At 58.7% G+C, this 27776-nt stretch overlaps 3 protein-coding genes across 3 annotated transcripts; 2 read left to right on the forward strand and 1 right to left on the reverse strand.

Annotated features, from left to right (window-relative positions):
- Positions 1 to 8637: 8637 nt before the first annotated feature.
- Positions 8638 to 10291, forward strand: CLDN23 (claudin 23). Its single transcript, XM_040555860.1, has one exon. The coding sequence runs from the start codon at positions 8839 to 8841 to the stop codon at positions 9538 to 9540; it is 702 nt and encodes a 233-aa protein (XP_040411794.1). The 5' UTR covers positions 8638 to 8838; the 3' UTR covers positions 9541 to 10291.
- Positions 10292 to 10387: 96 nt separating this feature from the next.
- Positions 10388 to 22820, reverse strand: LOC121069557 (prolow-density lipoprotein receptor-related protein 1-like). The gene is made up of 33 exons (XM_040555858.1): positions 22730 to 22820; positions 22483 to 22602; positions 22194 to 22313; positions 21881 to 22108; positions 21544 to 21657; positions 21350 to 21469; positions 20914 to 21039; positions 20614 to 20820; positions 20287 to 20455; positions 19984 to 20152; positions 19512 to 19737; positions 19147 to 19272; positions 18622 to 18837; positions 18078 to 18386; positions 17623 to 17835; positions 16818 to 17462; positions 16313 to 16528; positions 15996 to 16234; positions 15791 to 15920; positions 15267 to 15445; positions 14986 to 15172; positions 14543 to 14761; positions 14160 to 14343; positions 13726 to 13927; positions 13486 to 13650; positions 13089 to 13289; positions 12450 to 12996; positions 12175 to 12303; positions 11887 to 11994; positions 11561 to 11799; positions 11038 to 11466; positions 10723 to 10858; positions 10388 to 10462 (listed from the first exon to the last, which is right to left on the reverse strand). The coding sequence occupies exons 1-27, from the start codon at positions 22803 to 22805 to the stop codon at positions 12907 to 12909; spliced, it is 5196 nt and encodes a 1731-aa protein (XP_040411792.1). The 5' UTR covers positions 22806 to 22820; the 3' UTR covers positions 10388 to 10462; positions 10723 to 10858; positions 11038 to 11466; positions 11561 to 11799; positions 11887 to 11994; positions 12175 to 12303; positions 12450 to 12906.
- LOC121069558 lies at positions 11215 to 12666 on the forward strand. The gene is made up of 5 exons (XM_040555859.1): positions 11215 to 11465; positions 11560 to 11798; positions 11886 to 11993; positions 12174 to 12303; positions 12450 to 12666. The coding sequence occupies exons 1-5, from the start codon at positions 11215 to 11217 to the stop codon at positions 12664 to 12666; spliced, it is 945 nt and encodes a 314-aa protein (XP_040411793.1).
- Positions 22821 to 27776: the final 4956 nt, after the last annotated feature.

Consider the following 27776-nt stretch of genomic DNA (forward strand, 5'->3'; position numbering starts at 1 on the left):
CCACCTTGAACGTCTCTCCGAAAGGCTGGCTCTGCAAAGGACAGGCCTAGGGTGAAGGCACCAGTTGCCAGGTGAAGCTCTCTGCATGCTGTTATTGCCAGACAAACTCAGAAACAAAAGGCCTCTGCCATTAAAAAAAAAAAAAAAAAAAAAAAAAAAAAAAAAAAGACAAAAAGCACCACCACCACAACAAAACCCACCATCTTCTCTAAAATCAGGTACCAGTGGGTTTACAGCTGCTGCCCCTGTCTTCTAGCTCCGGGCCTGCACCACCCGTGTCCCTCACTCAGACAGGCCGAAATGCGCCCAGGAATGGCTGCATGTTTTGTGGGCAGAGAATTATCAGAGGAGTCAGGAGCTGGAATTTGTCCTGCGAGTACAACGAGCTCCTGCAGAATGAGGTTAGCGGATGTTTCAGGTGATTCACTGTCTTCTGGTAACTGCCCAGCTCCCCGGGCGTCACTGGCGTGCAAAAACAAGGCAGGCCCGGGTGAATCAGAGGGCTGAGGGAAGAGTGTCAGCAGCAGTGGGCAAAGGCATGCAAATGTTTATTCGGGGCCAGGCCGTAAACTAACACTGTTTTCCAAACCTGCAGTGAGCTTCCTGGAAAAAGAAGGTTTCTCTCCTGCCGTGTTCGGGGAGTGTCTTGGGAGAAAGCCCCTTGCTCCATCTTCCAAAGGCAAGCGCTGGAGTGGAAGTCCAGGCCGAGCCATCTGCATGTGGCACCTCCTTACACCCTCCCAAAACACATCCAGTGAGCTGTCTGTGCCAGGCAGCTCGTGGTAAGGTTTCACTGGTGTTGCCTGGATGATCCTGGTCATCTCCAAAAGATGGGGAAGTCTTTTCTTCTGTCTCCTGCTAGCCTCCAGGACACATCTCCAGACTCTTCGGCCTTGGTTACTCTGCCAGGCACCTGAGCTACAATAATTTGCTCACTTCTACAGCTGCCAAGAGTATTTAACAGGATACTAGGGGTCTCAAGTACCCACAGGTTACTTTGGGCAGGCCAGATGAACGTCAGGGTCTGGAGGATGAAGGAGGGAGCAAAGAACTCAGTGCCAACTCAAAGTATCATAACCACAAGCTTCTCACCTTTATCTAGTCAAGCAGTTGTCACAGAAAGAAGAGGAGCAGAAAACACAGGGCTTTGCAGTGCAGCCCAATGGCCTTTCACACATCCCAGGGCAAACTTTGCAGTTATACCCTGATGAACCAGCTAGCTGTGTGCTCAGTGTTTGCCTTGGCAATGACCACTTACCCGTGGGAAGACAGCTGAGATGCTGAAAAGCTCACGATGGACCTGAGAAGCAACCTTTTGGGGGTGGAGAGGAAGGACCAAGGGGCAGGTGGGACCATCACTATTGCTCATTTGAGGAAAGCAAATGGGAGAAACTTATGACACTGCTGTCTTTCTTGTACTTAACCTTCACATGAAAGTCAAATCCAGAGGCGCATAACCCACTGAAAGGATCCATTGCCCTCTACAAACCACCAAGATAAACAGATAACTAGCTGAAACTCTGCAGTCTCTCTCAAGCACCTACAGTTACTAAGCCAAACCCTTGCCCCGGCATTTAGCCATGATGATGAGCAGAAAAGGGGTCTGGAAATGGGCCAGGATTGCGAAAGAAGAGGTTCACGAACTTTTAGCTAGGTGAAATGTGTATGAGCTGTAGCAACACCCATTATCAGAGGAGGAGCCACCTCCAGTTCTCAAGTCATGCTCTCCAAGAACTGCTGGAGGGCTGGAGCAGGACCAAGGCAATGGCAAAGGATGAGCACAGCGTCCTGTGTTTAAAAGAATTGAATGGAAGCTATAGATCCATAATTCAGTGCCTGGAAAATTAACACGCAGGAAGGACTAATATAGTCACTTAGGGCTAATATACGAGCTAAGAAGCAGACAAGAACCATTCCATACTACACCATTTCAATTTCTTCTCTCAGTGATTTGGCAGAAAATCATTTAGAGCGCTTGTCATACAGTGTAAGGATGCTTACAACTCTATTCCCATTGCTCACTAAGTGTCAGGGACCAGACTGGTGCCCCAGAGGTGTTCATACTTAGTGGCTGGAGATGGTTCACCACAGCTTTACCCTGTCCATGACTGCTATGTCTGCCTGCCCCCCTCCTTCTTATCCAAGTGTCTGGCACAGGCAGGGTGATGGGGACAGGCAGCTAGCCAAGGCCAGCTGCTCTCTCATGACACCTTTGCTTTAACGAAACTCCAGTGGGCTGGAAATAATGTTGTGTGTCAATTATCCATGTAGCATGTGGTCTGCAGCCTGTGCCCACTTCAGAGAGAGATGACCCCCAAAGGATGCCGTACCCAGTGAGCAGCAGTCAGCCCCAGACAAGGGCATCCCTGCAGCCAGCTGCAAACACCTGGCCACCACAGACAGACCAGCGAGGAAGTCCCTTCTATGTGGCACAGGCCAACACTGCCAGCAAAGCCCTCTCCTATCTCCCAAGCCACCATATCCAGTGAACATTATGAGATGGGAACCACTGTGTCTCCACAAGAGATCATTGGGCTCTCTGGTTTCTTGCCATCCAGCCAGTGCCCAGCACTGTCCAGGGTCTTTTCCCTGTGCAGTAGCTCTGTTAAGCCATTGCAGGTGCCTCGGAGCTGTGTAACAGTGATGCCAGGCTCTGCCTTGCCAGAGACACCTCCCCCTTGCAGCCTGCTCTCCCAAACTGTCTGGCAGTTTTCCATGTCTTCCTTCATGACAAAGCTTTGATGAGCATGGCTAATTTATTGCTACTGTCTAGCAAAGCACTGGGTGTCACATACAGTTTTGAACTGTTTTGTCTTGGTGCTCCTGCTTGATGCTCCTTTGAAGCTGACGTTGCTCCAGGACATCTCGTTTCCTCCTTTGTTTCCCTGCTGGTAAATGCACATTCCTATGCTTTTGGCTTGAAGTGATGTCTCCCTCACTTTCTGTCTTGCTGACTGCCTCCAGCCTTGTGTTAATGCCCCACACTGCGATGGCACACCGCACAGCACCAGTGATGGTAAGCAGATCTGCTCAAATCAGACTCCTGCAACACACGGACACTCACCACCCCAGGAGGGCTCACCCCCTTTAGGGATTTCTAAAGTTTATAGTGACCTTCCTCATTCGTGGTCCTGGAGAGCAGACAGCAGTGTGAAATAGAACCAAAACCAACCAACCAACCAAACAAACATGTAGAAAAAATCCCCGGACTCTGCTTTCCCCAGCAGTGAAGCACAGTATTTAAGCATCTACTGCTGTACTGCGGATTCAGTAATCACAGCAAAGGCCCAGCAGCTATGCTCCAGTCATGTAAGTGGCAGTGTCAAGCCTTCTCCTAGCTCCCTATGGTCCAAGTGGGCAAATTAGAGGTAGTGACTAATTTAGGGGAAAAAAAAAAAAAGGAAAAAGAAAAAAACAAAGAAAAAAAAAAAAAAGGAAAAAAAAAAAAAAAAGAAAAAAGAAAAAAAAAAAAAAAAAAAAAAAAGAAAAAAAAAAAGAAAAAAAAAAAAAAAAGAAAAAAGAAAAAAAAAAAAAGAAAAAAAAGAAAAAGAAAGAAAAAAAGAAAAAAAAAAAAAAAAAAAAAAAAAAAAAAAAAAAAGAAAAAAAGAAAAAAGAAGAAAAAAAAAAAAGAAAAAGAAAAAAAAAAAAAAAGAAAAAAAAAAGAAAAAAAAAAAGAAAAAAGAAAAAAGAATGTCCTGGGAATACCTCATTGGCCTAAATCATGTACCAGGGCGGACCTCCTTCTGATGATGAAAACTTGCTGCTTCCATGGGTATTAATGAATAATAATAATTAATTAATGACTTATATAAAGACCTGCAAGCTTTTGAGCATTCCTTGCCTTGCTACGCTGCCATCTCCCACCCCTCCTGTAGCAGGAGGTATAAGGGTCTCCCTGAGGGGCTGCAGAACAGCAAGAAGAGACTTTGGAGACCGAAGTACTGGATTTGCTGCATCCTTAGAGCAGCACATGAGCTGGGCCACATCTCGGAGCTCATTCCTCCAGGAAGCTGATGGGACGGAAGATGAGAAGGCACGTGCTTTGGCATTGCTGCTGTGGTCCAGTCCTGCATCAGGGGACAGTTTACACCCAAGAGCTGCTTGTGCATGCTCTGCAGTTAGTGGTTTCAGCTGGCATTTCTGTGCCAAAATCAATTAGTTTCGTCTTCACTGGAGTGCTGGTTTCCTTGAAAGCTTGTGTTGATGGTATCGCACACGCTGAAGGTGTACTGTGCTGCGTGGATCTGACACACAGAAAGAAAAGTGTTTCTCTTTCATTTGCAGAATTTCCCTGACTAACCTGCAAGAGTCCTGTGCTTTCCTGAACAGTGGCCAGGATCCTCCTGCGGAGCAAAATTGTACAGTATGCTGGCCAGCAAGTAACATGGGAGCAAGACAAAACTATCCTTCTGGGTCAAAACGTCCATGTAGTTTGCAAATACAGCGGGGGATTTCCTACAGTCATGACAGAGGTCCTGTCCTTTTCCTGTGCAATGTCAGAAAAAAAAAATAATACCAAAGACCAGAGGTCCTGCTGTTCCTCAGTCACTAGCACAGGTATTGGATGAAGCTGTCTCCTTCCCAGGGCTTTTTTAAGAGGAAAGGTTTAAGCAGGTCTTTTGGGTCAAACAACCAGAGGTCTGACCAGCATGGAGCTGCCCAGACTCCTTGGAAATATGTAAAGGCACAGTCAAAACTAGCTGTGCACTGGATTCTGGCCTTTTAGCCCAAGGAAAGAGCAAAGTACGTGCAGGTGAGTCACATTTACAGTAGGTAGATGAACCTCGTTACAAAGTACTGCTTTCACCTTGCTGGTTGCAACATGTTCAGTGCCCACGGGCACTGGCACTGCCTTTTGCTCTGAGATCTGTAGCCCAGGAGCTGGACAAACATGCAGTTTCCACAGCCAGACACAGCTCACACAGCTCTCTTCTCCCCAGCCGAAAAGGGCCACATCCTGGAAACCCAGAGCAAGAGCTTCATGGCCAAACCACTCTCAGCCGTTTTAGGATTGAGTCAGACAAAAATAGAAATAGCTGCAAAAATGCTTTTTACATCGTTTTCTGAACTGAAAGCAAAGACTCAGAAGATACTCTGGGCAATCTGCAAGTCCAAATGCGGCAGCTTGGAAGGGAGGGTTTAACAGATGAGTGAATAGCTGGGGGGCATCTAATAATGCTTTCAACAACTCGTTCCCAGGATTTAGCCCGAGTGGTTTTCAGATCACAGCTGGGCTGCAGGAACAGAGCAGGAACGCGGGCGCGCACTGAGATCTGCTGCTCTCTGCAGGCACAGGATGCCGTCCCCAGACCGTGTGGTTGTATGCAGCTCCCTCACGCTGGGTTTTGGGTCTGGGGGAAACAGCCAGGACTCCTACAGGCCATGGTCTGAGTGTAGTAAAACTGCTGCGAGGTCACAGCCCTAGAGGGGGATCTACCAGCATCGGACTTGCAAGCCCTCTGCATGCCCAACACAGCCTCTAGTCTCTGATACCCCCCTAAAGCACAGCCTGATGACTGCCACGTCCAGCCTGGAAGGTGGCAGGCAAATGAGAAGCCAATAAATCTGCTCCCAGAAGACACAGCCTGAGCGCTGGAGAGCTGGGGCATGGAGCTGCGTGTCGGGTGCTGACTGCTGCTGCCTGAGCTCTGCAGAGGGCACATGGGTGGCTGCTCCTCATCCAGCTGGCAAGCAGGGCCGCAGGCACTGTCCTGCCCGAGGGGATTGCTCTCAGCATCCCAGAAGGCAGGCACAAAGACAACGCTGTGTCCAGGGAGGAAGCCAGGAGCCCGGCTGAGAGAAGCCCATCGCAGCTGCTGATTGTGCTGTGCAGAGCATGTCCTGGCTGCTCTCACGTGCTGCCAGGGCCACGGCTCAGTTATGGCTGAGATGATGGGGAATCCTAATATCACACTCCAAATTCTAGAAGAAAAAGCAGCAAAATGGAGCTGTCAGAACCAGGTCCTCCAACCTGAACACCTGCCTAAGGAGACTTCCCTGGGGGATGGAAACTGGGGAGAGGCTTAGACAACCAGGCCTGAACAACCCAGCACGGGCTGTTCAAGACATCCTGCCTTGCTTCCACTCTGTGAGGATTCAGGGTTTCAGCACAGAGGCAAACACAGATGGACAGTGGCCAAAGAGCTGGACTGGAGGAAATTGCCATCTCCAAGTGCACCCAGCTCCTGTTCCCAACCAGCCCCCTTCTCCTTCAGCAGGCAGGAGGCAGGGGGCTGCCAGGCTTCGCCATTAAAAAGAGAGAGAGAGAGAACAAAGGACATATGGCCTGGGCTCAGGTACAGCATAACTCACATCACATGCGGGCAGCACGATGCTGTGGAGATATTCAAGCCCCTGGGACACAGGCACCGAGCCAGGCCTGGTCCCCCCTCCGGCCTTGCAGCCCCACTGCCTTGCTGCATATGGCAGATGTGGAGCCCCACGGTCAGCAGGACATAAACAGGAATTGCCAGCTGCAGGCTCCCACTAAACAGCCCCGGCCCTGGCAGTTCCCAGCACGGCAAACAGGATGCTGAGAGATCCTGCTGCTTCTGAAGACAAGCCCTGCAGCACGGCAGGAAGGGGGTGGGAGCAGCCCCCTCGCGAGCACATGCCCTGCTGTTCTCAGTGCCACAAATTCAGACAGCACAGGGCTGCCTTTGTGCAGAAGGACTCTCCTCCCCTCCAGAATCGCTTCTCAAAAGCTCAGCTGGGCTTGGGAGTCTGGTCACAGACTCTTGCTCCTGATGATCACAGCACTCTTGCCTCAAATGCATCTGCAGCCTTCAACGATGCAGGTACGTGCGGCTGGAAGCAGCAACTTGACACTCAGTAGCCTGTCCTGTTTTTTTTTTTATTATTATTTTTTTTTTTCTCCTTGGAACTGGGCACAAGTTCTGACCACCCGATCCTAGATCTTTTCCCCTTCCTGTTAGCTCAAGGCCTCCTGATGATACTTCAATTTACAAAGGGGAGTAAAAAAAAGTTGAAAGCCTACTCAACTAGGCCCAGATAAAGTTTCCCTCATCATGGCTTTGCCAAGGTAGGAAAAACTATGTCCTTGGAGAAGTAGAAAACACCAAGTAAGGTAGCTCTCCCCACCCAGCAGCTGGGGAAACGTGGGAAGGAAGGCCATTTCAGCCAGCCCATTTTATCTCCGAGACCAGATGGCTTTGAATGCTTCCCCAGAGCTAGGAAGGGCCAGCCTCTGCTTTGAATGGCTTTTCACACTACTTCATTAAAAACTAAAAGGGGAAGAAATGAACAATCTATAACTCCGTACGAAGAGTGGGAAACAGCTCTGTTAATCCCATTTCCTTCCCTGGGCTTACTCAGGGCAGGTCATCAAGCATCGGGGCCACATCACCTAATCTGCTTATTGTTACCCCGTGATCGGGAGCCTGGGCGCCAGCCCAAAGAGCAGATCACAATGCTGCTGGGCATTACGAACAAAATGGAAGGTCCCAGGCTGTTAAACCTGCTCTTAATTGCAAAGCCCCAGGCACCCAGCACCTACATATCCTTACAGGACAGGGTAGCCAAGCAGTGCCCACCTTCTAAAGCCAGGCCTGTGGGAGCATTCAGGAAGAGGGGCAGGGCATCGCTGGAGGAGCAAATGAGAAAACCAGCCCCCTGAAAGAGTCAGGAGTAGGAGATTTCAGGTGCTTTCAGAGCCTGCTCCCGTCGGGAAACAGAGGTCCCGTGGCAGAAGGCAGCCTCATGAGCTGACGCATCAAGCAGACAGCATTTGGCATGTTGGTTGGACCGACAGCTCCTCTGTGAGGGTGACAGAGCACTGGGACAGGCTGTCCAGAAAGGCTGTGGAGTCTCCCTTCTCTGGGGATGTTCAAAACCTGCCTGGACGTGGTCCTTTGCAATGTGCTCTAGGTGCCCCTGCTTGAGCAGGGGTTAACAGCCCCGCAGTCAGCTCCCCAAATGCTCTGGCTCCCGCAGACCAAAAGGCTCCTGGGGCAGTGGGGCAACCCCGAGGTGGCCGAGGCCACACGCTCACCAGTGCGAGGATACTGTGGGGAAGGCGTGCAGCCAGCCCTCCCGCTCGGCTGGGATCGATCATCCCAAATTAATCCAGAGAGGATGCTGCCCTCTTTTGGGCCCAGCGTGACCAGCAGGAATTCAGCGAAATTGGGAGACGCACAAGACCAGTGCTTTTTTGGGGAGCAAAAGCCCACACAGGGCAACCTCGAAATGTGCCGACTTACCACAATTGCCTCAAGGGACATCCCAGGAACTTTTCCTGCTGACGGCTGGGCTGCCACCACCACCTGCGGGTGTGCCTCTGAGCAGGGCCAAGCTCAGGAGCGGTCCCTGACGTGCAGGGAGATGCTTGCTGGGACGGTAAGCGAGGAGATGAAGGGGCTGGGAAGGTCTCTTGGGCCAGCGGATGACCACAGGGTCCTTACTGATTGCAACTAGAGCTGCAGTTGCATTTTAATGACTGATTTTCATACACCGATCCATGCCCCTGGCATCCCAGCCCCTCTACCTGTGAGGGCAGAGCGGAGGACCGATGTGTTGTTGGCTCCTGCAGTGCCGTGGCCCTGCTGTGCTGCTGGAGGGTGCTGCCCCCGCCGTGCTGGCTGGGTGCTGGCCAGCACTGCCTGCTGCCTGCTCCCGGCTCCTCCCTGCCTGCACTTCCTCCTGCTGCCGGCACCTCCCGCAGCACAGCCACCTCCAGCACCTCACCTGCCGGCTGTCCGCCCCACGGGACCTGGGGCTCCTGCCCTGTCGCGGGATAACCCCACGGGCACGGATGTGCGCGCTGATCTCCCTGCCTTCAGCAAGCAGGAGCTGAATTTGGAGAGCACCCACCCTCCGAGCATGAGGACGCCGAAGGCGATGATCGTGGGCCTGGTGCTGTGCCCCTGCGGGCTCCTGCTGACGCTGGTAGGCACAATGACGCCCAGCTGGAGGCAGGTGAGCCTCGTGCCCGAGCAACCCTCCGACTTCGTCTTGGAGCAGGGCATCTGGGACCTGTGCAGCGAGAGGCAGAGCAGCCACGACCGCCGCTGCGGGCAGGTAGACGAGCTGGGCTACTTCGAGGAGGTGCCCGTGCAGGTGGCCCGAGGGCTGATGCCCACCTCGCTGGTGCTCACCCTCCTGGGCTTGGTGGTGGCCACCCTGGGGGTGCGCTGCTGGCAGGAGGAGCCCCGGCACCCGGTGGCTGGTGCAGCAGGGCTCGTGCTGCTCCTCTCGGGGCTGCTGAGCCTCATACCCGTGTCCTGGTACACCCACGAGCTGTGGGCACTGCCTGCAGCGTCCGGCAGCACACTGGCTGTGGGTTACAGCTTGGTGCTGAGCTACCTGGGGAGCTGTCTGGAGATCCTGGGGGGGCTGGCCCTCACCCTCAGTTTCCACTGCTGCTGCAAGAAGCGCAGGGCCCCCAAATACCCCCCCGGCCCTGTGCGGGATCCTGGGCCACTCTCCACCACCGGTGCCTACAGTAACCCCTGGGACGTGCTGGAGGATGAGCGAGACGGGCGGCCCTGGAAGAACACCCTGCCTTGTGACTCTGACCTGTAGCTCAAGCACGGGGAGAGCAGCGGGCACTGCCCTGCCTGGTGCTGAGAAGGGTGCTGGCTCCTGCCTCCCCAGGCTCTAGGGCACCTCAGAACAAGGACCCAGCTTGAATCTCTGCAGCCTCCTCAAAAGCCTGCCACGCTCCAGGCTCTGTGACTGTGCCAAAGCTGTGCTTTGTGTGGTCCAGGCCTTGCTCCAGGCACTCCGTGCAGCTCATCGCCCTGCACCGTGCAGTGTTTCAGGGCGTTCTCACACGAGCAGGACACTGCTTACAACTGCACAGCCTGCAGGGTGGGGAAGAGGGGAGGGGAGCACCTCCCACAACTCTGCTCAGCTCAGGGCTGTGTAAACATGAAAATAAATGAAGAGGAACAGGTCCGCGGTGTGGGGTAGTTATGGGCTTTCTGCCAGGCAGGCTGGGCTGAGAGCCAGAGGCACGGCCAACCCTGCTCCCCTGTGCTTCGCCTGAAGCAGGGAGGAAAGGTCTGCAAGAGGACAGGTGGCTTTTATAGCCACCTTCCTCAAGGACTTTTATCCCACGGCTAAAATGGGCTCAGGAGGAGGTTTCTCCTTCCTCCGAAGTACAGCCGCTTTGGGGAAAAATAGCATATATTTTCCTTTCCATCATTAGCTTGGTGCAAGGCAGTAAAACTGGTCGCACTGGTTTGTAAGGGACACCTAAGGGGCCAGAACTGCACGATAAAATCCCACTCAACCGCCTGCGTAACTGGGCTGAGCCGAGCTGAGCCCGGCCAGCCTGCTTGCAGAGCTCTTTTGGCCAGTTTTCTACCCCAACGGAGCCCTGAGCACCCTCCGCTCCCCAAAACACAAACCACCACGGCACCAGAGATGCTGCACGATGTTCCTTTATGGAAATACAGGATCAGGGCGAGGGCGGTCCCTTCCTAAGTGCGGCTGGCAGCTCCTGCACAGGCAACAGATAAGTGCATCAAGGATGGATCTACACCAGCCTCCTTGGGCCCACCCACACCTTGGCACGGGGGTTCTGACCACAGGAGGAGCGGGACAGCCCCTCCATCGGGTCAGACTCCTGGCATCCCTACATTCTGCTCCTCTCTTGCCTCAGCAAGCATGCACTGGGCCTGAGGTATATCTGGAGGAGCCTCAGGACAAGCCAGAGTGTCAGGAGGGTTCCTAGCAGGGCCTACTCCACACACTGCTCACCTCTTTCCCGTCATAAGCTTCGTTCACAAAGGTATCGCTTTTGGGGGGAAGCTCTTCCTCCTCCTCATCCTCTTCCTCGGGGTCACTTTCACGGTGGTACAGAGTCAGCACCCGGGTGGAAGCGGTGCTCGAGGTCCTGTGGAGAGAAAATAAAGAATCTCAGAACGACAGAGCCCTGTCTTCAAGGTGGAGCAGGTCTCGAACCTGTGTCGTTAGCCTGCCGGGGTGACCGGAGCTTTCCACGTGGCAGAGGAGTGCACCAGACACCACTTTGTCCCTGGGCAGACATCCTGCCTCTCCATCCCCACAGCTCACCTCCTCCGCCTGTCCTGCCTCCGCATGTAGGCCAGGGCCCCCACAGCAGCCGCAGCCAGCAGCAGGAGCACGGCCACCCCCAGGGCGATGGGTCCTGCCACCGGCTGCACCTCGGCCTCCTCGCAGTAGTCCCCGCGGTAGCCCAGGGCGCAGTGACACGTCACCCGCCCAGCCTCGATGGCGCTAGTCCCCGCGCAGGTTACACGTCTCGCTGCTGCACGGCACGGCCCCCAGCACCTCCTCGGTGTTGGGGTGTTACCAGGAAGGGTTCTTCATGCTCCCGAGGGCCGGGGGCTGCAGGCAGGCTGGGGACAGGCTGCTGAGGCACAGGTGCAGCTGAGGGCACGGCTGGTTTCTCCTCTTCCGCGTGGGAGATACCTGATGGTGCCACCACCACGTGAACCTGTGTCTTCGGCTCCACAGAGGGGCCTGGAGGAGTGAGCACAGACCAGAGACCCAGGTGAGAGTCCCCTTCCCAACCAGGGGAGACACCGACGTGCCCCAGCAGGGGGGAAGCACTTACAGCACCGACTCATCGGAGCCATCAGCACAGTTGGGGTGCCCGTCGCAGACCTGCTCTCTGGAGATGCAGCTGCTGGAGGTCAGCACAAGCCCGCAGCGGGGCCGGGCACGGTGGGGCCAGCACGCAGGTCACCTCGTGCACCAGGCGGTACCCGAGGGAACAGCGGCACTGCCGTCCCGTGGGGTTGGGCAGGCAGAGCTGGCTGCAGCCCCCGTTGCTCTTCGCACAGCCGTGGGTGCCTGCCAGGACAGCACGAGTTAGCAGGGCCTCTGCGGGGCACAACTCGGTGCCCCGGACACCAGAGGCCGGGGCAGCCCCAGACCCACCTTCTTGCGAGACCTGGCTGTAAATCCTCAAGGCTACCAGCTCCTGCTCCATCGGGAACCACCAGCTCTTAGCCTGCTCCAGTCGGCTGTGCCAGACCTTGCTGGAGCCTGGGGACACACCCTGGCTTCAGCACCGTTCCACCTCCTCCCACAAAGGTGCCTGGCACAGGAGATGGGGCTCCTGCAGCCTGCCCTTTACCCTGTATCCCACAGGGACTGGCAGACACCCTGAGTCCCAGGGCAGCAGGAGGAGCTGAAGGAAGCTCAGTGCATCCCAGATGGGCTCACCGTTAGTCGAGGCTGTGGTCCAGAGCAGAAAGCCGTCTCCGATGGCAAAGAGCGAGAGGCCATGCAGCCCTTCCCGCACCAGACGGAAGTGGGAGCCATCCAGCTCAATGCTGCCGATCGCACCCCTCTCTGTGGGCACAGACACGGGGGGCATCAGCTGCAAGGCACACAGGGCTTCGGGCTGCCCCTTGGGGCTGCACCAAGTCACACCCCGCAGGGTGAGCGCCTGCAGCCCTGCTACATGCCACAGCGCCCTAGGTCAACCCCACACTCACCCCGGTCTGCCCAGTACAGCCTGGTGCCAGCACCCCCAAAGGCAAGGCCAGCAGGAGACCGGGCTCTCCTCCAGAGCGCTCTGCGGCCGGTGCCGTCCATGGCCGCGCACTCCACCGTGGCGCCAGGCCCCCGCCTCCCCGCCGCGGTGACAAAAGCACATGGTGGACGCGCGGGGGCAGAGCGCCAGCCAGGCAGCCCCCTGCAGCCCCTCGCTGAGCAGCCACCAGGGCCCAACGCCCGCCGGGTGCAGCCACGTGGATGCTGGCTGGCTGCCCCCCGATCCAGTACAGGTTTCCGCTCAGCCAGTCCAGGGCCAGGGAGGACACCGTGCCTCCACAGCCACCGCCTGCTTCCAGGAGAGCCGGCCCGAGTCCTTCAGGCGCAGCAGCCCGATGGAGCCGCCCCCCACCTCTGCGAAATACAGGCTCTTGTCCTTCACCGCGTAGTCAACGGCAGTCAGGCGTCCCACCTTGGCCAGGGGCAGGGCCCCCGGTGCGGAGGGAGGCCTTGGGATGTAGCCTTTGTGGGAAGGTCCTTCAGGTAGACCTGGAGGAAGGAGACAGCGCTGGGACGGGGACCCCGCTCCCCCAAAAGCAGCTAGGGGAGCAGCCCCCAGGCCTGGCCCTGCAGGAGGGTACCTGCGTCACGGCTGCCGGTGACACCAGGAGGGCGAAGGCTGAATCGTGGAGGGGCAGGCAGGTGGTCTCATCGGCAGCCAGGGTCAGCCCAGTAGGGCAGCGGCACTGCCCGGAGTGCCGGGCGCTCAGCAGACACAGGTGGGAGCAGCCACGCGCTGTGCACGGGTTAGGGGCCGCCGGGCGCAGGGCTGGGTGCATCACCTGTAGGGAAAGGCAGGCTCAGCCCCACAGCCCGACCGGGGCCTAGCAGCTCCACAAGAGAGACAGTGACTCCTGACCGCAGGGGCCACTGTCCCAAGGACCACGGGGATGGAGCAGGTACAGCTCTCAATGCTTCCACACCCCGTGCCCAAGTAGAGCGGGTGCAGCAGGGTTCAGGGCTCCCTCGGGTAGGTACCTGCAGGCCGTGGGGCTGCCCGTGTCGCTTGAGCAGCACGGTCCTGTTCTTGCCAGTAGCCTTGTCCACCTGCTGCACCGACCACGTCTTCCCCTCTGACCAGTAGAGCTGCCCCTCGCACACTGCTGCTGCAAAAGGGCTCCGGACCCAGCCCAGCTGCAGCACCTGGAGGAGAGAGAGGCCGTTAGAGCTGACCCTAGCACCCGACCCAGCCCTGTGACCACAGCACCCACCACGCACCTTCACGTCAGTGCCGTCCAGACGTGCAGAACCCACGCTGCTCAGTTTCTCATCCAGCCAGAAGATCCTTGAGGCGGGGAGGTCAAGGGCCAGTGCTGTGGGCCAGCCCAGCCCCTGCGCCAGCAGCACGTGCCGCCGGCTCCCGTCCATGGTGGCCTCCATCAGGCGGGGGAGGCTGCCCACCTCTGACCAGTACAGCATCCTGGTGGGAAGAGGACAGCACAGGGTTTCCCTTTCCACCAGGGATGCACTAAGAGCTCTGCCCGAGGCAGGGGCAGATGCCTGGGGTTCCTCTTCCCCAGTCCTACAGCCCCAACAGTACCCAGGCGAGGCCATCCCAACTCTCCCCCAGCCTGCTGCCTGCTTTTGCAGGGGAAAACGGGCCAGGGCAGGGCTGGCAAGAAGGTCTCCAAGTCCTCCTACCCAAACCTCACCCTGCCAGAGGCTGGAGCACCAGGGAGTGGGGCTGGTCCATGTCTCCATCCAGCACCACGGTGTACTCTGGTTTCCCTCGCCAGGCAGCCCCCAGACGAGTGGCCAGCACCTGCCCTGCTGCCCCGTCCGTCCAGTACAGGTTCCTCCCGAGCCAGTCCACAGCGATACAGTCTGATCTCACACCTGCAACGTGCCCAAGAGTCAGCACCCAGAGGGTGCTAGCTGGGGCACAGTGCTCCCAGACTGGGTCTCCAGCACCCCAGGAGCTCAGGCTCCCCCCAGCACCTCCACACGCAAGGGACACAGCCTGCTACTCCAGCTGCATCCTACAGATTGCACGGACACAGGCCAGCCCCGCCAACCCCGTGTCCTCACAGCCTACCTTTCACCAACGTGCCCTTCTTGCCCGAGTCGAGGCCCTGCCAGCAGATGCTCTCTGTGGCCAGGTCCATCCAGAAAACTTTCCTCTCTGCCGGGTCATAGTCGAGCGAGAAGACGATGCGCTCCTTGTCAGTGGCCAGCAGCACCTCCTCACGCCCGCTCCGCAGGCCGTAGGACAGCACCTCTGATTGCACGGCCACCAGCAACGTGGGCTCTGGTCCTGGGGTGACACAGAGCCCCTCAGCCCCTGGTGGCCCCATGGCCCCAGGAAACAGCCATCCCAGGCGTCAGAGCCTTCCTGGGGCTCAGCCCTACTGCACAGCACATCCCCCTGATGCTGTCCACGAGCTGGCACGCAGTAATTATGGCTGAGTACCCCCTGGCTCCCAGCGTACCGCAGAGCACCAGGGCTCCCAGTGCTGCTTGCTGATCCCTGGGGCTTACCACTCAGCTTGCAGACGCGGCCGTCGGGCTCCAGCAGGTAGCCAGTGAGGCAGCCGCAGCTGTAGGACCCCGGGGCATTGAGGCAGGTCTGGCTGCAGGCTCGCTCACCCTGCTCCGTGCACTCATCTACGTCCACGCAGGTCAGGCCATCCTCGGCCAGCCGATAGCCTGGGGCACACCAGCACCGCTGTGGGGAAAGAGGTGTGCGTGGGGCTCCTCCTGCAGCTGGGACAGGGCAGCAGAGCAGTGCAAGCCCCCGGGTGAGGGCTGCCGACACTCACAGGGCCCTGGGGTGAGGGGTGGCAGAGTTGTGAGCAGCGTAGCTGGCAGGGCAGGGAGCAGTTCCCCCCCTCATCCGAGCCGTTCACGCAGTCCTGCTGCCCGCTGCACACCAGGGATACGTTCAGGCAGACCCCCAGCCCGCAGGGGTACTCATGGCTCGGACACGGAGCGGGCTGGCCTGCAGGGACACACAGGGGGAAGCTGCCCCGAGCCTTGTCCACCGGATCCGCGTGCCCAGGGCGAGCTGAGCTGTGCCCACAGGGTGCCCAGGACACATGGCAGCAATGCCCAGAGCTGTGCCAGCAGCCCGCCCGCAGGCTATCCTAATGCCCAGGCCACCAGTCCCATGGGGACAACGCCCAGCCAGGGCCTGGAGCCACCAGCAGTGCTGGGACGAGGCTCTCTGCACACAGGACCTTTCCCCTCAGCACAGACCAGGATGCTCTCCCACCCCCTCCATGCTGGAGACCTGCCAGCTGCCCCCAGGTGGGACACGAAGGGGGACACACAGCGCGTTGCTCACAGCCGGCCTCGTCGCTGCCGTCCGTGCAGTCAGCCTCTCCGTCGCACCGCCAGGCGTTGGGGATGCACTCGTGGCCCCGGGAGCAGCCCCACTGCTGGTCACGGCACAGCCCTTCCTCCCTGGGACAGCCCTGCAGGAGCAGGGGGTGAGCGGTGCCACCAGCCCCCTGGGAGTTGGGGCAGGGGGGTCCCCACCGCACGCCCACCTGCTCATCCGTGCCGTCCTCGCAGTCGGCGGCCCCGTCGCAGCGCCAGGCCTCTGGCACGCACTGCCTGCTGTGGGGACACGCCACCTCGCCCGCGCGGCACAGCAGGGGCCGTGGCACGGCACAGCCCTCCTCGTCCGATCCGTCCCGGCAGTCACGGTCCCCGTCGCAGCGCAGGGACCCGGCCACGCACTGCCCGCTGCGGCAGGAGAACTCGGCTGGGCTGCACTCCTTGGGCGCTGCGAGGGGAGACGGGGATGAGAGGGGGGGCACTGCGTTCACCCCGCGCTCACCCCGTGCCACCCCCAGGGTCTCACCGCAGTGCTGCTCGTCGGCACGGTCCAGGCAGTCGGCGTGGCCGTCGCACAGCCAGCTCTCGGGGACGCAGCGGGTGGCAGCGTCACAGCGCAGGGCGCAGTCCTGCGTGGGGCTCCAGCAGCCCGCCTCGTCCGAGGCGTCGGGGCACTGCGGCACCCCGTCGCAGCGCTCGCCAGCCCCGACGCACACGGCGCCGCTCACGCAGCGGAAGGCCCCTGGGGAGACGAGGAGCTGTGCCGAGCCTTCTGCAGGCGGGCAGGGTGCCAGCCCCCCAGTGACTTGGAGTGGCCCCGAATTACATGGACAGGGCTTCGTTAGTCAGTGCACGGCCAGCAGCCCAGGTCCCGGGCAGGGAGACTGACGTGGTCTCGGTTCATCCATATCTAGGTCAAGCTTTGGAGCCCAGGACACGCAGACCTTTCTGGGGCCCCATCCCACCTACCCCACCAGAAATCCTGGCACACGGCCACCCGTCTGCGCAGGGGACTGGAGAAGGGCTCCTACCTGGGGTGTCGCAGAGCTGGGCACAGCCGTCCTCGTCAGAGCCGTCCGCACAGTCCTTCTCTCCGTCACACACGTACTCCTGGGCCACGCACTCGGTGCCGTCACGGCAGGGCACGTGTGTGCGAGGGCAGGAGAGACGGGGGACCGCGGTGAGGGGGCGTGCGGGGCTGGGCTGGGCGGGTGGGACGGTGGGCTCCACCCGTGCAGGGATGGTTGGGTGCTGCGTGGTCGTCGTTAGCCGTGGGGCAGCGGGCTTGGTTGGCACAGACCGAGCGGTGGCGGCGGTGCTCACGGTGGCGGTGCTCGTGGTGGTCTTGGGTGGAGCGGCCTGGGTGGTGGCCGGCGCAGAGGTCGTGGTTGGGGTGGACCGGCTGGTGGTGGCGGTGGTTGGTGCAGGGGTGGTTTTGGTTGGCGTGGACTGGCTGGTGGTGGTTGGTGCTGTGGTGGCCTTGCTGGTTGGTGCCGTGGTGGTGGGCGCAGTGGTGGTCTTGCGTGGTGGAGGTCGTGTGGTGGAGGTGGGGGGCCAAGCGGATGTGGTGGTTGGGCTTGCCCTTGAAGCAGTGGCCGTGCTTGTCCTCGACGTAGTGGTCACGGGTGGATGGAGTGGCAGCGCAGGCCCTTTGCTTGTTGGCACTGGCGCAGGCACTGGAACACAAGCCTGGATTTGGGGCTGTCCGCACTCCAGGCACGTCCAGGAGCAACCCGGATGGCCCCCAGCACCCCGGCACTGCCCCAGCCTGGAGCGGTGCGGGCCGCCCAACCACACCAGGTACGACGCTAGGCACAGAGCCCCAGCCCCTCTTACCTGCAGGCAACTCCAAGTCCACGAAGGCCACCGCTCCCTGCACGCCTTCTGCTGGCACAGACAGCACGAGGGCCAGCGTCCTCCGGTCCCAGAGCAGCAGAGCCGTCTTGTTAACGGACACCAGGTACGGCTCGAAGGCAGCCACGAGACCATGGGGCCAGCTGGGTGCCAGGGTGACTGCTTGCCGTTTGGTCAGGCTCAGTGCCCTCAGGCCTGCAGGCAGAGGGATGTTTTGGTCCTGGGGTTTGCCGGCACCCCTTGTGGCCCACCCTGTGCCCCCACAACCCCCAGTTATGGCAGGGACCCCATGGCTGAGGACAGGAGCCCACCCGTGGGACAAAGCCTGTCCCAAGAGCGTCACACCGCCCAGGCAGGGACCTGCTGCACGTAGGGCACGGCTGGTCACTCCTGCCTCTACAGCAACCCCCTCTGCTCCAGATTTCCCCAGGGCTCACCCAGGGCTGAGCTCCAGAGCAGGCTGAAGGCCCTGCTATCCATGGCCACGGGCAGCTCTCCAGGCCACGTCTCGTTCCAGGCATCCCGCGGGTCGCCCCCAGCCAGGCTGAGCTGCTGCAGGGGCTGCCCACGAGCCAGCCAGTACAGAGCCCCCCGCTGCCAGTCCAAGAAGAGGTGCTGGATGCTGCTGCGAGCACGGTGCAGGATGTGCGGGGTCATGTCAGGCGCCTGGGTCACCCCGATGTCCCTCCGGTTACACGCCAGCCAGTACAGGTTCCCTGAGCGGATGTCCACGCGGGCGGAGCAGACTTGGCAACAGCAGGCAGGCAAGCAAGCAGTTATGGGGCTGTCGCACGGCCCAGCTCCTCCGCCTGGGTCCCCCCTGTCCCTACAGCCAGGGCACAGCTGACTGGTGCCTCAGCACAGCCCCAGCGCGGGCACCAAGGGACTGCTGAGCTCTGCAGCAGAAGAGCCTCACATCTCCGGGAGCCCCGAGAAAGCAAGCATGCCACCGCGGGGCTCCATCACCCCACGGGATCTCACCTGGCAGCCTGGTGACGATGGTTTCTCTCCTCCCAGGGTGCCCCACAACACGCAGCAGCGTCCCCCTGTCATCTGTCCCGTAGAGCACCGACCTCTGCCAGTCCACGTCCTGCAGGTGGAGGGGCTCCCGCCACTCCTGCACTCGTCGGCTGCGTGGCCCGGGGCCCACCTGCACCAGGGAGATGGCCGTCCCTGAGGAGTACGCGATGGACAGCTCTGTGGGGCACAAGGGCAGCGTGTGAGCATGTCTCCAGGGGCGCTGGACGGGCGCAGCCCAGGCAGCCTCTGTAGGCAAGCAGGGCTGACGCTCTAAAGGGCCGCTGAGGCACCAGGCCACACCCCAGAGAGACAAGGGGGTCCCTTGCTCCCATGCAGCACCATCATCCCCTCCCCAGGGTGCAGACAGCACCCCGCTCCCCTCCCTGCATGGGGCACAGCACCAGAAAGGGCTGCCCAGTGCCCCTCCTGAACCGCCACACGGCAGGGACGCATCCTGCCACGGGCAGCCAAGCAGGCCCTGCTCACCTGCACACTTCCCTGAGGGCAGGAGGTAGAGGCCCTCCGGACAGGCACACTTGTAGCCCCGAGGGTGCACAGGGGACAGGAGGCAAAGGTGACTGCACAGGCCCGGAGCACAAGCAGCGGTATCCCCTGGGAGCAAAGGGGACACGAGGAGCTCAGGCAGCTGCCATCCCTCGTGCTTCTCCCCACACCCACAGGCTGTCCTGTGGCAGGATAGGGGCCAGCTGCCCCAGGCAGGGTACCAGCCACACCGAGGGGACACAGCAGCTTGCCCGGGGGTCAACGTGTCCCTTGTGCCACAACCCCACAGGGCAGCCCTCACCACGGGACCAGCAGAGCCATCAGGTAGGACCCGGCGCAGTACTCACGTGGTGGCTGCTGCAGCACGTGCAGCACAGTGAAAGCCGAGACCGGGGCCCGGAGCAGCACAGCGTGCTCCTGGGGAGAGGCCCGGCTGGCGGACACCAGCTCGGTGCCATCGGCCCAGAAGAACCGGCTCTCGAACACAGCCAGGCCCAGCGGCTCCGTGTGGCTCCGCAGGACGGAGGGAAAGGAGTGGCGCCCACTGCCATCCACCTGCAGCGTCTCGATGGACTGGGGACAGAGCACAGTGGCCACGTGGCACACCTCGGCGCAGGGATCCTCGGCTGCAGAGCCCAGGAATGCCCCACAGCCATGGGGCTCAGAGGTGCATTCCCCCTCCCAACCCCAGCACGTGTGCCAGGGCACTGCTCCCTGCTCCTTCCCGTGCCACAGGGGAACCAGGGCCACCCTTCCCACCCCCACCTCGTCACCTCCCAGCACGTGGTGGGGCTGAGCCTTGCTGCCCCCCGTCCCTACCTCCTTGTACTCGCTGATCCAGTACAGCCTGCCGGCCACGTGGTCCAGGCTCAGCCCCACAGGCTCCTCCATGGACACCACCGTGAGCTCCCGGCGGTTTGAGCCATCCATGCCAGCTGCAGCGATGACTGTCCGGCCCCTCTGCCCACGGTTGACCCAGTACATGGACCTGAGGGGACAGGCACCAAGCACCCACCTCTTGGTATACCCCCAGGGCTGCCAAAACCCCCCAGCATGGCGTGGTGAGCACAGCCGTGACTCACTCAGGACCCCAGGGCAAGCCCTGCGTCCCCCACTCCTTACCTTGCAGCTGGATACACCGTCAGCTGTTCGGGGGCCACATCCTTCCCCAGCACCGTCACGTAACCCCGGCCGTCACCCAGCCCCGCACAGACGGCCGCAGGGTGGCTGCTGGCCCAGTACAGCTGCCCTGTGAACCAGTCCACGGAGATGCTGTTCACCTCCCCAGCATCTGCAGAGACAGAGTGGTTAATGCACACAGCCTCAGCTCCTGGCCACAAACTCCAGGTTGCCCCCTCCTCTACAGGAAAGCAGGGCTGGGGTGGCAGGCCAGCCCTCAGCACCCATCTCAGCCCCACCGCAGGACCCAGCACCCTTGCATCTCTGCACCTGCGTAGAGAAGCTGTGCACCCTTCCCCGGGTGGTGGGCGCAGAGCTCGCCCTCTTCTGTCAGCCAGTAGTAGGTTTCCCGGAGCAAGTCGTACACCAGGGCACGGGGCTCAGTCTCAGTGGAGAGCAGAGGACGGTAAGCCTGAGTCCGCACGTCCAGAAGAGCCAGGTCCTCCCCAACGGCCACCAGGAGCTGCGTCGAGTTGTCTGCCAGGACAACGTCACAAGGTGGATGGGAATGGGACTAGCTCGGGGCACTGCCCACCCCTGGGACAGGCAGGGCAGCCCAGCACACCCTACCTGCCACTTCGCAGATGGTGCCGTGGCGCAGCGTATAGCCCTCGAGGCAGGAGCAGCTGAAAGCGCCCGGGGTGTTCCTACACAGCTGACTGCAGGGGCTGTACTCCAAGGAGCACTCGTCTACATCTGCAGCGACAGGAGCTGCTGGGAGCCCACGGCACGGCTGCCCAGCACCCTTCAGACAGCACCGCCAGCCCCTGGCTGTGGGCACTGCCGCTGACCACAAGGGACTACCTAGATAGCCCCCAACCCCCAAACCCATCAGCCACAGCAGGGACATGACCTACACGCAGCCTTCTCGGGGCCAGGTATGACACGTGGGCAGGAGCAGGGCTGAGGCGGGTGCTCCTGCATGAACGCTGGCTCCAGCGAGGCCCCACTCTCAGTGGGCAAAGCCTCCTGTACCCAGAGCGTGCACACCCCAACCTCTCCTTACCGGCACAGCTCTGCCCGTCAGCCTGCAGCACCCAGCCGGCCCCGCACGAGCACTGCACGCCCCAGTGGGTGTCAGCACACGTCTCCGCACAGCCCCCGTTGCGCACAAAGCAGCTCCGTCCTGCAGGGACGCAGCAGAGGAGTGAAACGATGCAGGACCACTTCTGCAGCTCCCCCGGCCCCGCGCCTGCTCACCACACGTGCTGGGCTCATCGGTGCCGTCCAGGCAGTCATCCTCATCGTTGCACATCAGAGACTCCAGGATGCACTTCCCCTCGTCGCACCTCACCATGCCAGCTGGGCAGGGGGCTACGACACAAACAGCTCATGTCAGGAGGGCAGAGCAATGCCAGGTGGGCACTGGAGAAGCTGTGGGTCCCAGACTCATGGGGAGGTCCCACAAAGTGCCATACAGATTACCGGAATGCCTGCCACCATCCTGAGGGGAGCTGGGGCCCGGGAAGGCAAAAAACTTCACACGTACCCTGGGCAGGTCTCACCCCATCAAGGAGCATCTTGCGTGCCCACTTACCGCAGACATCTTCATCCGAGGAATCGCCACAGTCGTCGACCCCGTTGCACTTCCACTCGGCCATGATGCACACCCTGTTCCTGCACTGCCACTGCCCGGGCAGGCAGGGCTGCTGGGGACAGCCCTCCTCGTCCCAGCCGTCCTCGCAGTCCTGGTGCCGGTCGCAGAGCTCCCAGTGCGGGATGCAGTGGTGAGTGCCGGGACACTGCAGCTTCTTCGCCCCACACACTGAGGGGACGGAGCAGCACTCACACCTCACCCTGTGCCCCCGGACACCCCCACTCAGCCCCTCGGCCCCCCGGGGACCACCCACCGCAGTCCTGCTCGTCAGAGCCATCCAGGCAGTCGGCAGCGCCGTCGCAACGCCAGCTGCTGGAAACACACCGGCCATCGTCACACTGCCACGCGTGGGGGTCCCCGCCACAGGGAGCATCTGTGGGGACAGCGCACGGTCACTGGGGACCTGCCACGCCTCTTGGAACAACCACAACCACCCCCCCGTCCTGGCAACGTCCAAGGAGGCTCCGGAACACGTCCCCGTGCCCAGGAGCCCGCTACCCACTGCAGGATGGGGCCCCCCAAACCCCCCCCCGCTCGCTCACCGCAGATCTCGTCCGTCCCGTCGGGACACTGCCGCTCTCCGTCGCAGAGCCAGGGCACGGGGATGCAGCCAGCCCCGCAGGCGGCCTGACGCGAGGCAGCACACGGGGGGCTGGCAGGGGCTGCGGGAGGAAGCCGTGCGGGTGCTCAGCCAGCCATGCAGCACCCCCCTTCTCCCAGTACAGGGACCCCGAGGGGGGGCACGCAGGCAGAGCCCCCAGCCCCACCGCCCCTCCAGCCCCAGCTCACGGGCACGGCGGGCCCCGGGAGGCGGCAGGAGGGCGGCGAGGACGAGGAGCAGGCGGAGCGGCGGGGGGCGGCCCATGGCGGCGGCGGCTCCGGGGGCCGGGCCGGCGGGGGGCAGCGCGACGCCGCCACAGCGGCCGCAGCCGCCTTTATGGAGGGGCCCCGCCGCGCTCCGCCCGCCCGCAGCGGGGCCGGGCCGCGGGGGATGGAGCCGGGGACGAGGCCAGGGCCGGCCCGGGGAGCCCCCATGCGAGCCCCGGGGCGTGGGGAGCACCGGCCCCGGCTGAGGCAGGCGCGGCCCCCTCCACACCCCGGCCCCAAGATGAGGGGCTCCCGTGGGTCCCCGGCCCCGCTGGGCGCCCCAAATCCCCTCGTTATCAGCGCGGGCTTGTTGTGGGAGCCCGCCGTGTGAACCGGGCCCCGGCGCAGCTGCGCCAGGCGTGGGATCCGGGGAGAAACCTTGAAAACCGGGGCACTGTCCCAAAACACGGGCTGCCGCTGGCCCTTTTGGCCTTGGGAAAACAGGCTTCCAGCACAACAAAGAGCAAGGGGAGGAAAACAGCCCACCAGCAGGATAAGGCACCTGCGGCGGCCTGGGAAAGGAGCCCCCACCGCCACCCCAAGCACAGGGCAGAGCCCAACGCTCAGGGATTGCTCCCAGACCATCTCCTCCACGAAGCGGAGAAAGCTGGGCAACAGCCACGCTGCCAGCACAGGGCAGGCTCTGGCACGGCCATCTCGGTTGGGCGCTCAGGGCTGAGGCACCACCATTTGGTAGATGGGGCATGCTGGGCATCGTGTGGCAGAGGGGAGATGCCTGTAACACAGACAGAGAGACCCTTTGTCCTAGGATGTGGTGCTCCAAGCACGCCAGGCACTCACACACAGCACGGCCCTGGCACCTCCAAGGGAACAGGGAGGTGCAGGTCTCAGGAACAGTGACCTTGGTGAGGAGCGCCCCTGAGCCAGGGGCATGAGGTAAGGGAGTCCTGGTGGCTGGGGGAGGGAGAGGAACTAACACCCCATTCTTCAGATTGCAAAATGAAAATTATTTCAAACCATAGCCTCCCCCCCCCTTTTCTTTTTTCCTCCCCCATCTGCACAAGCTGTGATCGGGAAGACCCACAGAAGAAGAGATTAATACGTGGCACATACATTGCCTGTCATTTTCTGACGACAGAAGAAGTCATTTTGGTCACATAGAAAAAAATCCTGTGGGAAGTGGCTGTAAGTTTTTACACCTTTTCCATCTATCAATTTTCATAACTCAAAAATATTTTTTTTTCTTGGATGTGTTGCAGCTGATTGCAATCACAAGATGCCCTTTCTTCCATTTTAAGCCGTGGCCTAATGACATCTGGTATAACAGTCTTTCGGTAGTGTTGCCCCTCACAGTATTCCCAGATGGAGATCATCACACTGAATTTAAATGGAGGTTAGTGCCTCAGCAAGGAAACTTCATCTTTTTATCCCTTAAGCTCAGTGTGCTGTCCTCCATGCCCGTATCACCTTTTTTTCCAAGTTAACCATGTATATGGGGGTCAGCTGTGGCATGCAAACAGCCTACTGGCTCAGTTTTTTTTTTCCAAGGGAAAACCTTGAGAAAAGTATTTCAACAATTCATCTCCCTGTTTTACATATCAGATCATTTGACTAATTGAAATAGAAGCTGAAAATAAGTGCAATCTCTCAAAGCTTGGTTTTTTGGCAAAGCTGCTCCTAACGGAAAACAATGTCGCAAATGCCCATAGATAAGACAAGAGACAAGAAGATAAACTCTTTAGGCAAGGATAGCAAGGAATAGCACTGAAGAGAAAGGAGGAAAGCAGTAATTTAAGCAGAGGAAAAAGATAAATGCTTTTTCAAACATTAACTACTACAGGCCATCATCAGAGACAGGAGGTAGGGTAGAGAAATGGTCGAACACTGCCTCTGCTTTGTGGGAAATGTTGCTGATGGGAGCTGCACACTGCAGCACTCAGCTCAGCAGGATGAGCTGTGGGATGCCAAAGGTTGGTTCAGTAGTTCCCTCTGACATTTCTCCATTCAGAGGACATGCAGCCCAGAAAGCTGGATGAGGCAGAAATAACCAGAGAGCTGTGTTTTTTACACCTCTCACCCTAGGCAGTTTTCTTATCAGGGACCGGCATGTTCCATTTCCCATGCTTTCCCAATTTTACCCTACTTCTACACTGACCACAACCCTCCCCTGACACCTGCAGGGCTGTGCCCGGATGGATAGGAAACAACTGGAGACCTTGTCCTTCAGTTGTCGTTTTCCTACTTTGATCTCTTAGCAGGCATTGCCTCTCTCTGTTTTGTTGAGGTATCCCTCCACTCTTGCAGCCAGCACGTGCCCAGCACCAGCCCCAAAGCAAACAGCAGCAAAAGCATTTTTAACAAGCAGGTGAATTACCTGAATACAGGAATTGAAATGTTTTTTTGGCCTCTTCAGTGACTTTGCAAAAATAAACCCAGAAAGTACTGTTTGGTGCCCAACAGACCTAAAATATTTGCTTGTTTTCTAAGAACTCGAAGCCTGTGAGCGCATCTCTCCCACATCTCTGCCGTCCTGCTCTTTCCCAGGCCCTGTGAAAATTATCTGTGAGGTGTGGAGACGGTGAGAAAGGAAATCGGGACCTCTACTTACAGATGCCACAGCCCCTCCAACATCTCTAGGGCTTCAAAGGGATTCTCCTGTGAAGCCTTCTCCACGCGGCCACTGGGGAGCAGCAGAAGGCTGCAGGAAGGCCCCGTCTTGTCAACCTGCTCTTCGCAGGCTCTGTGAGAGTGAGCTGCGAGACCTAGGGAGGATGGAGAAGTAAACCACAGCCCATGCCATGCCTTGGAGCCTTCCCACAGCTCACCTTGCAGCTCCACAGGCTGTAGCCAAGCCCTGCTTAAAGCCTCATGCACCCTTGCTGAAGAGGTGGGACAAGGTGACTTTGCTAGGAGTCCAGGCTAAGGTTTGGCTTAGGATAGAATGATGGGGGAAGTCTCCTGGCCCTGGTAGCTCTGACTTGCTATGGGGCCACGGTTCTTCCCCTTCCTTTCCAGTTTTTCTAGTCCTTCCACCTCAGGAGAGGGAAGAAAAATCATTGTCAGCTCACGTCTACAGCGCAGAAATATCTCCCCAGCATCGCAGGCATGAAGGTTTCTCTGTTGGACATTTGGACTCGGTTACACACACATATAGGTAGATTCATATAGAGATTCACACACCTGCGTGGGTGATGAAGGATTGTTTCCAGTCCTTTGACACCTTGCTCCATTGAGGTGTGTCCTGCCAGGTGGGCCCATGAGATCAGTTTACCCTGGACATAATATTGAAAGTTATGTGCAGCAGCGCTCCTCTTCCACGTTACAGCCAAGAGCATAGGTAGATGGACAACCTACCCATGAGCAGCTGAGGGTCCCTGGTGCAGATCATGGAATCATTAGGTTGGAAGACCTCTAAGATCCTCAAGTCCAACCGTTAACCCAGCACTGCCAAGTCTACCACTAAACCGTGTCCCTAAGCACCACAGCTACACGTCTTTTGAATACCTCCAGGGATGCCGACTCAACCACTTCCCTGGGCAGCCTGTTCTAATGCCTCACAACCCTTTTAGTGAAGAAATGCTTGCTAACATCCAACTTAAACCTCCCCTGATGCCACTTGAGGCCATTTCCTTTTGTCCTATAGGTTATTGCTCTGGATACCAATCCCCACCTTGCTACAGTCTCCTTTTGAGGCAGTTGTAGAGAGCAATAAGGTCTCCCCAGAGCCTCCTTCTCTCTAGGCTGACTAAGTCCAGTTCCCTCAGCTGTTCCTCACAAACTTCTCACTCACCTCTCCATCCTGCTTTTCACCAACCTGCCGCCTCACACCAACATGCTTCTACCCTCCATATCTAGGACGTGGCAGGTCCAGTTGGGACCAGGAAACCTGGAGGCTCCTTGCCCCAGAGGATCCAGCTGGGCACACCTTGTTCTTTCCCCAACACAAATTAAAATGGCAAAGGTCTTCCTTTCTGTTCTGTTTTTCCAACCTCTATTAACTCCAAGTTCTTCTTGTCCATACCCTGTCTCCGGTTCCGCATTCAACACAGAGCGAGTACCCCAAGCGAAGACACCCTCTGGCTGTGTCCCTCAGCTGAGTCCATTATTTAACCAAGTAAAAAGCTAAAAAATGAGGGAAGTTCCTTCTCTTCCCAAAGCAGTAAATTCAGCATTGCCCCAGCATCACCGATACCCGCTAGCATCACATCACTGCTTTTAGCTGCTTAATAAGACACGCCAAGAAAAATAAATGTCATTTCCTCTCCAGATGCACATAGTTTCAGAAGAAAAATCTGATTCATCGTTACTTGGAAAATTAACTTTAAGCTGGTTTTAAAAACAGCTCCTCCCTACCCAGCTTCAGTCAGATTTCTTTTTTTCAGAAGAGAATTTGGCTTTCTGATTTCAAACAATTTTCATCCTTCTGTATGTATTCAAGGCTGCATTGGGTGCCATGGGTGTCCTGGACTAGAATGTCCTCCTTGACTCAGTACATTTATTGTCCTAGTATGACTGATGCATGCCCTGGTTGTCTGCTCTCGGTGTTTGCATTAAAAATTTACTTGCACTGATTGTGCCAGGCCTGGGCCACCAGTGCAGCCCACTACTGTGTGAGGCACACCAGGAGGGCACCCACACGTGGAGCAACAGCAAATTTACCCTCTCCCAATCCTTCCAGGGCCACCTCTTTAATCGCTCCAGGCAGTAATGAGAATTGCAGGGAGACAAAGAAGGCTATAAAACAGGCCAATCTGCCCTCCTCTCAGACTATCATAGCAGATTTAATTTATTGCCAGTGAACAATAAAGCATTATAATCCTGGGACAACCTGTGCTCCGCACATCACCTCCCTTTCTTGTTCCCCAAGGAACTTTCAACAAAATTAAGACAAAAGGACGCAAAGAAGCAGAAATGATGCTTAAGGAAGAGAGAGAACTGGGAAAACATGCTATTCTCCCTGAAACCTCACCCAAGCTCCGCTGATCAGCATTTGTTGAACCAGACAAGG

Source organism: Cygnus olor, chromosome 4 (genome assembly GCF_009769625.2).
Source record: "Cygnus olor isolate bCygOlo1 chromosome 4, bCygOlo1.pri.v2, whole genome shotgun sequence".
Classification (NCBI taxonomy): Eukaryota; Metazoa; Chordata; class Aves; order Anseriformes; family Anatidae; genus Cygnus; species Cygnus olor.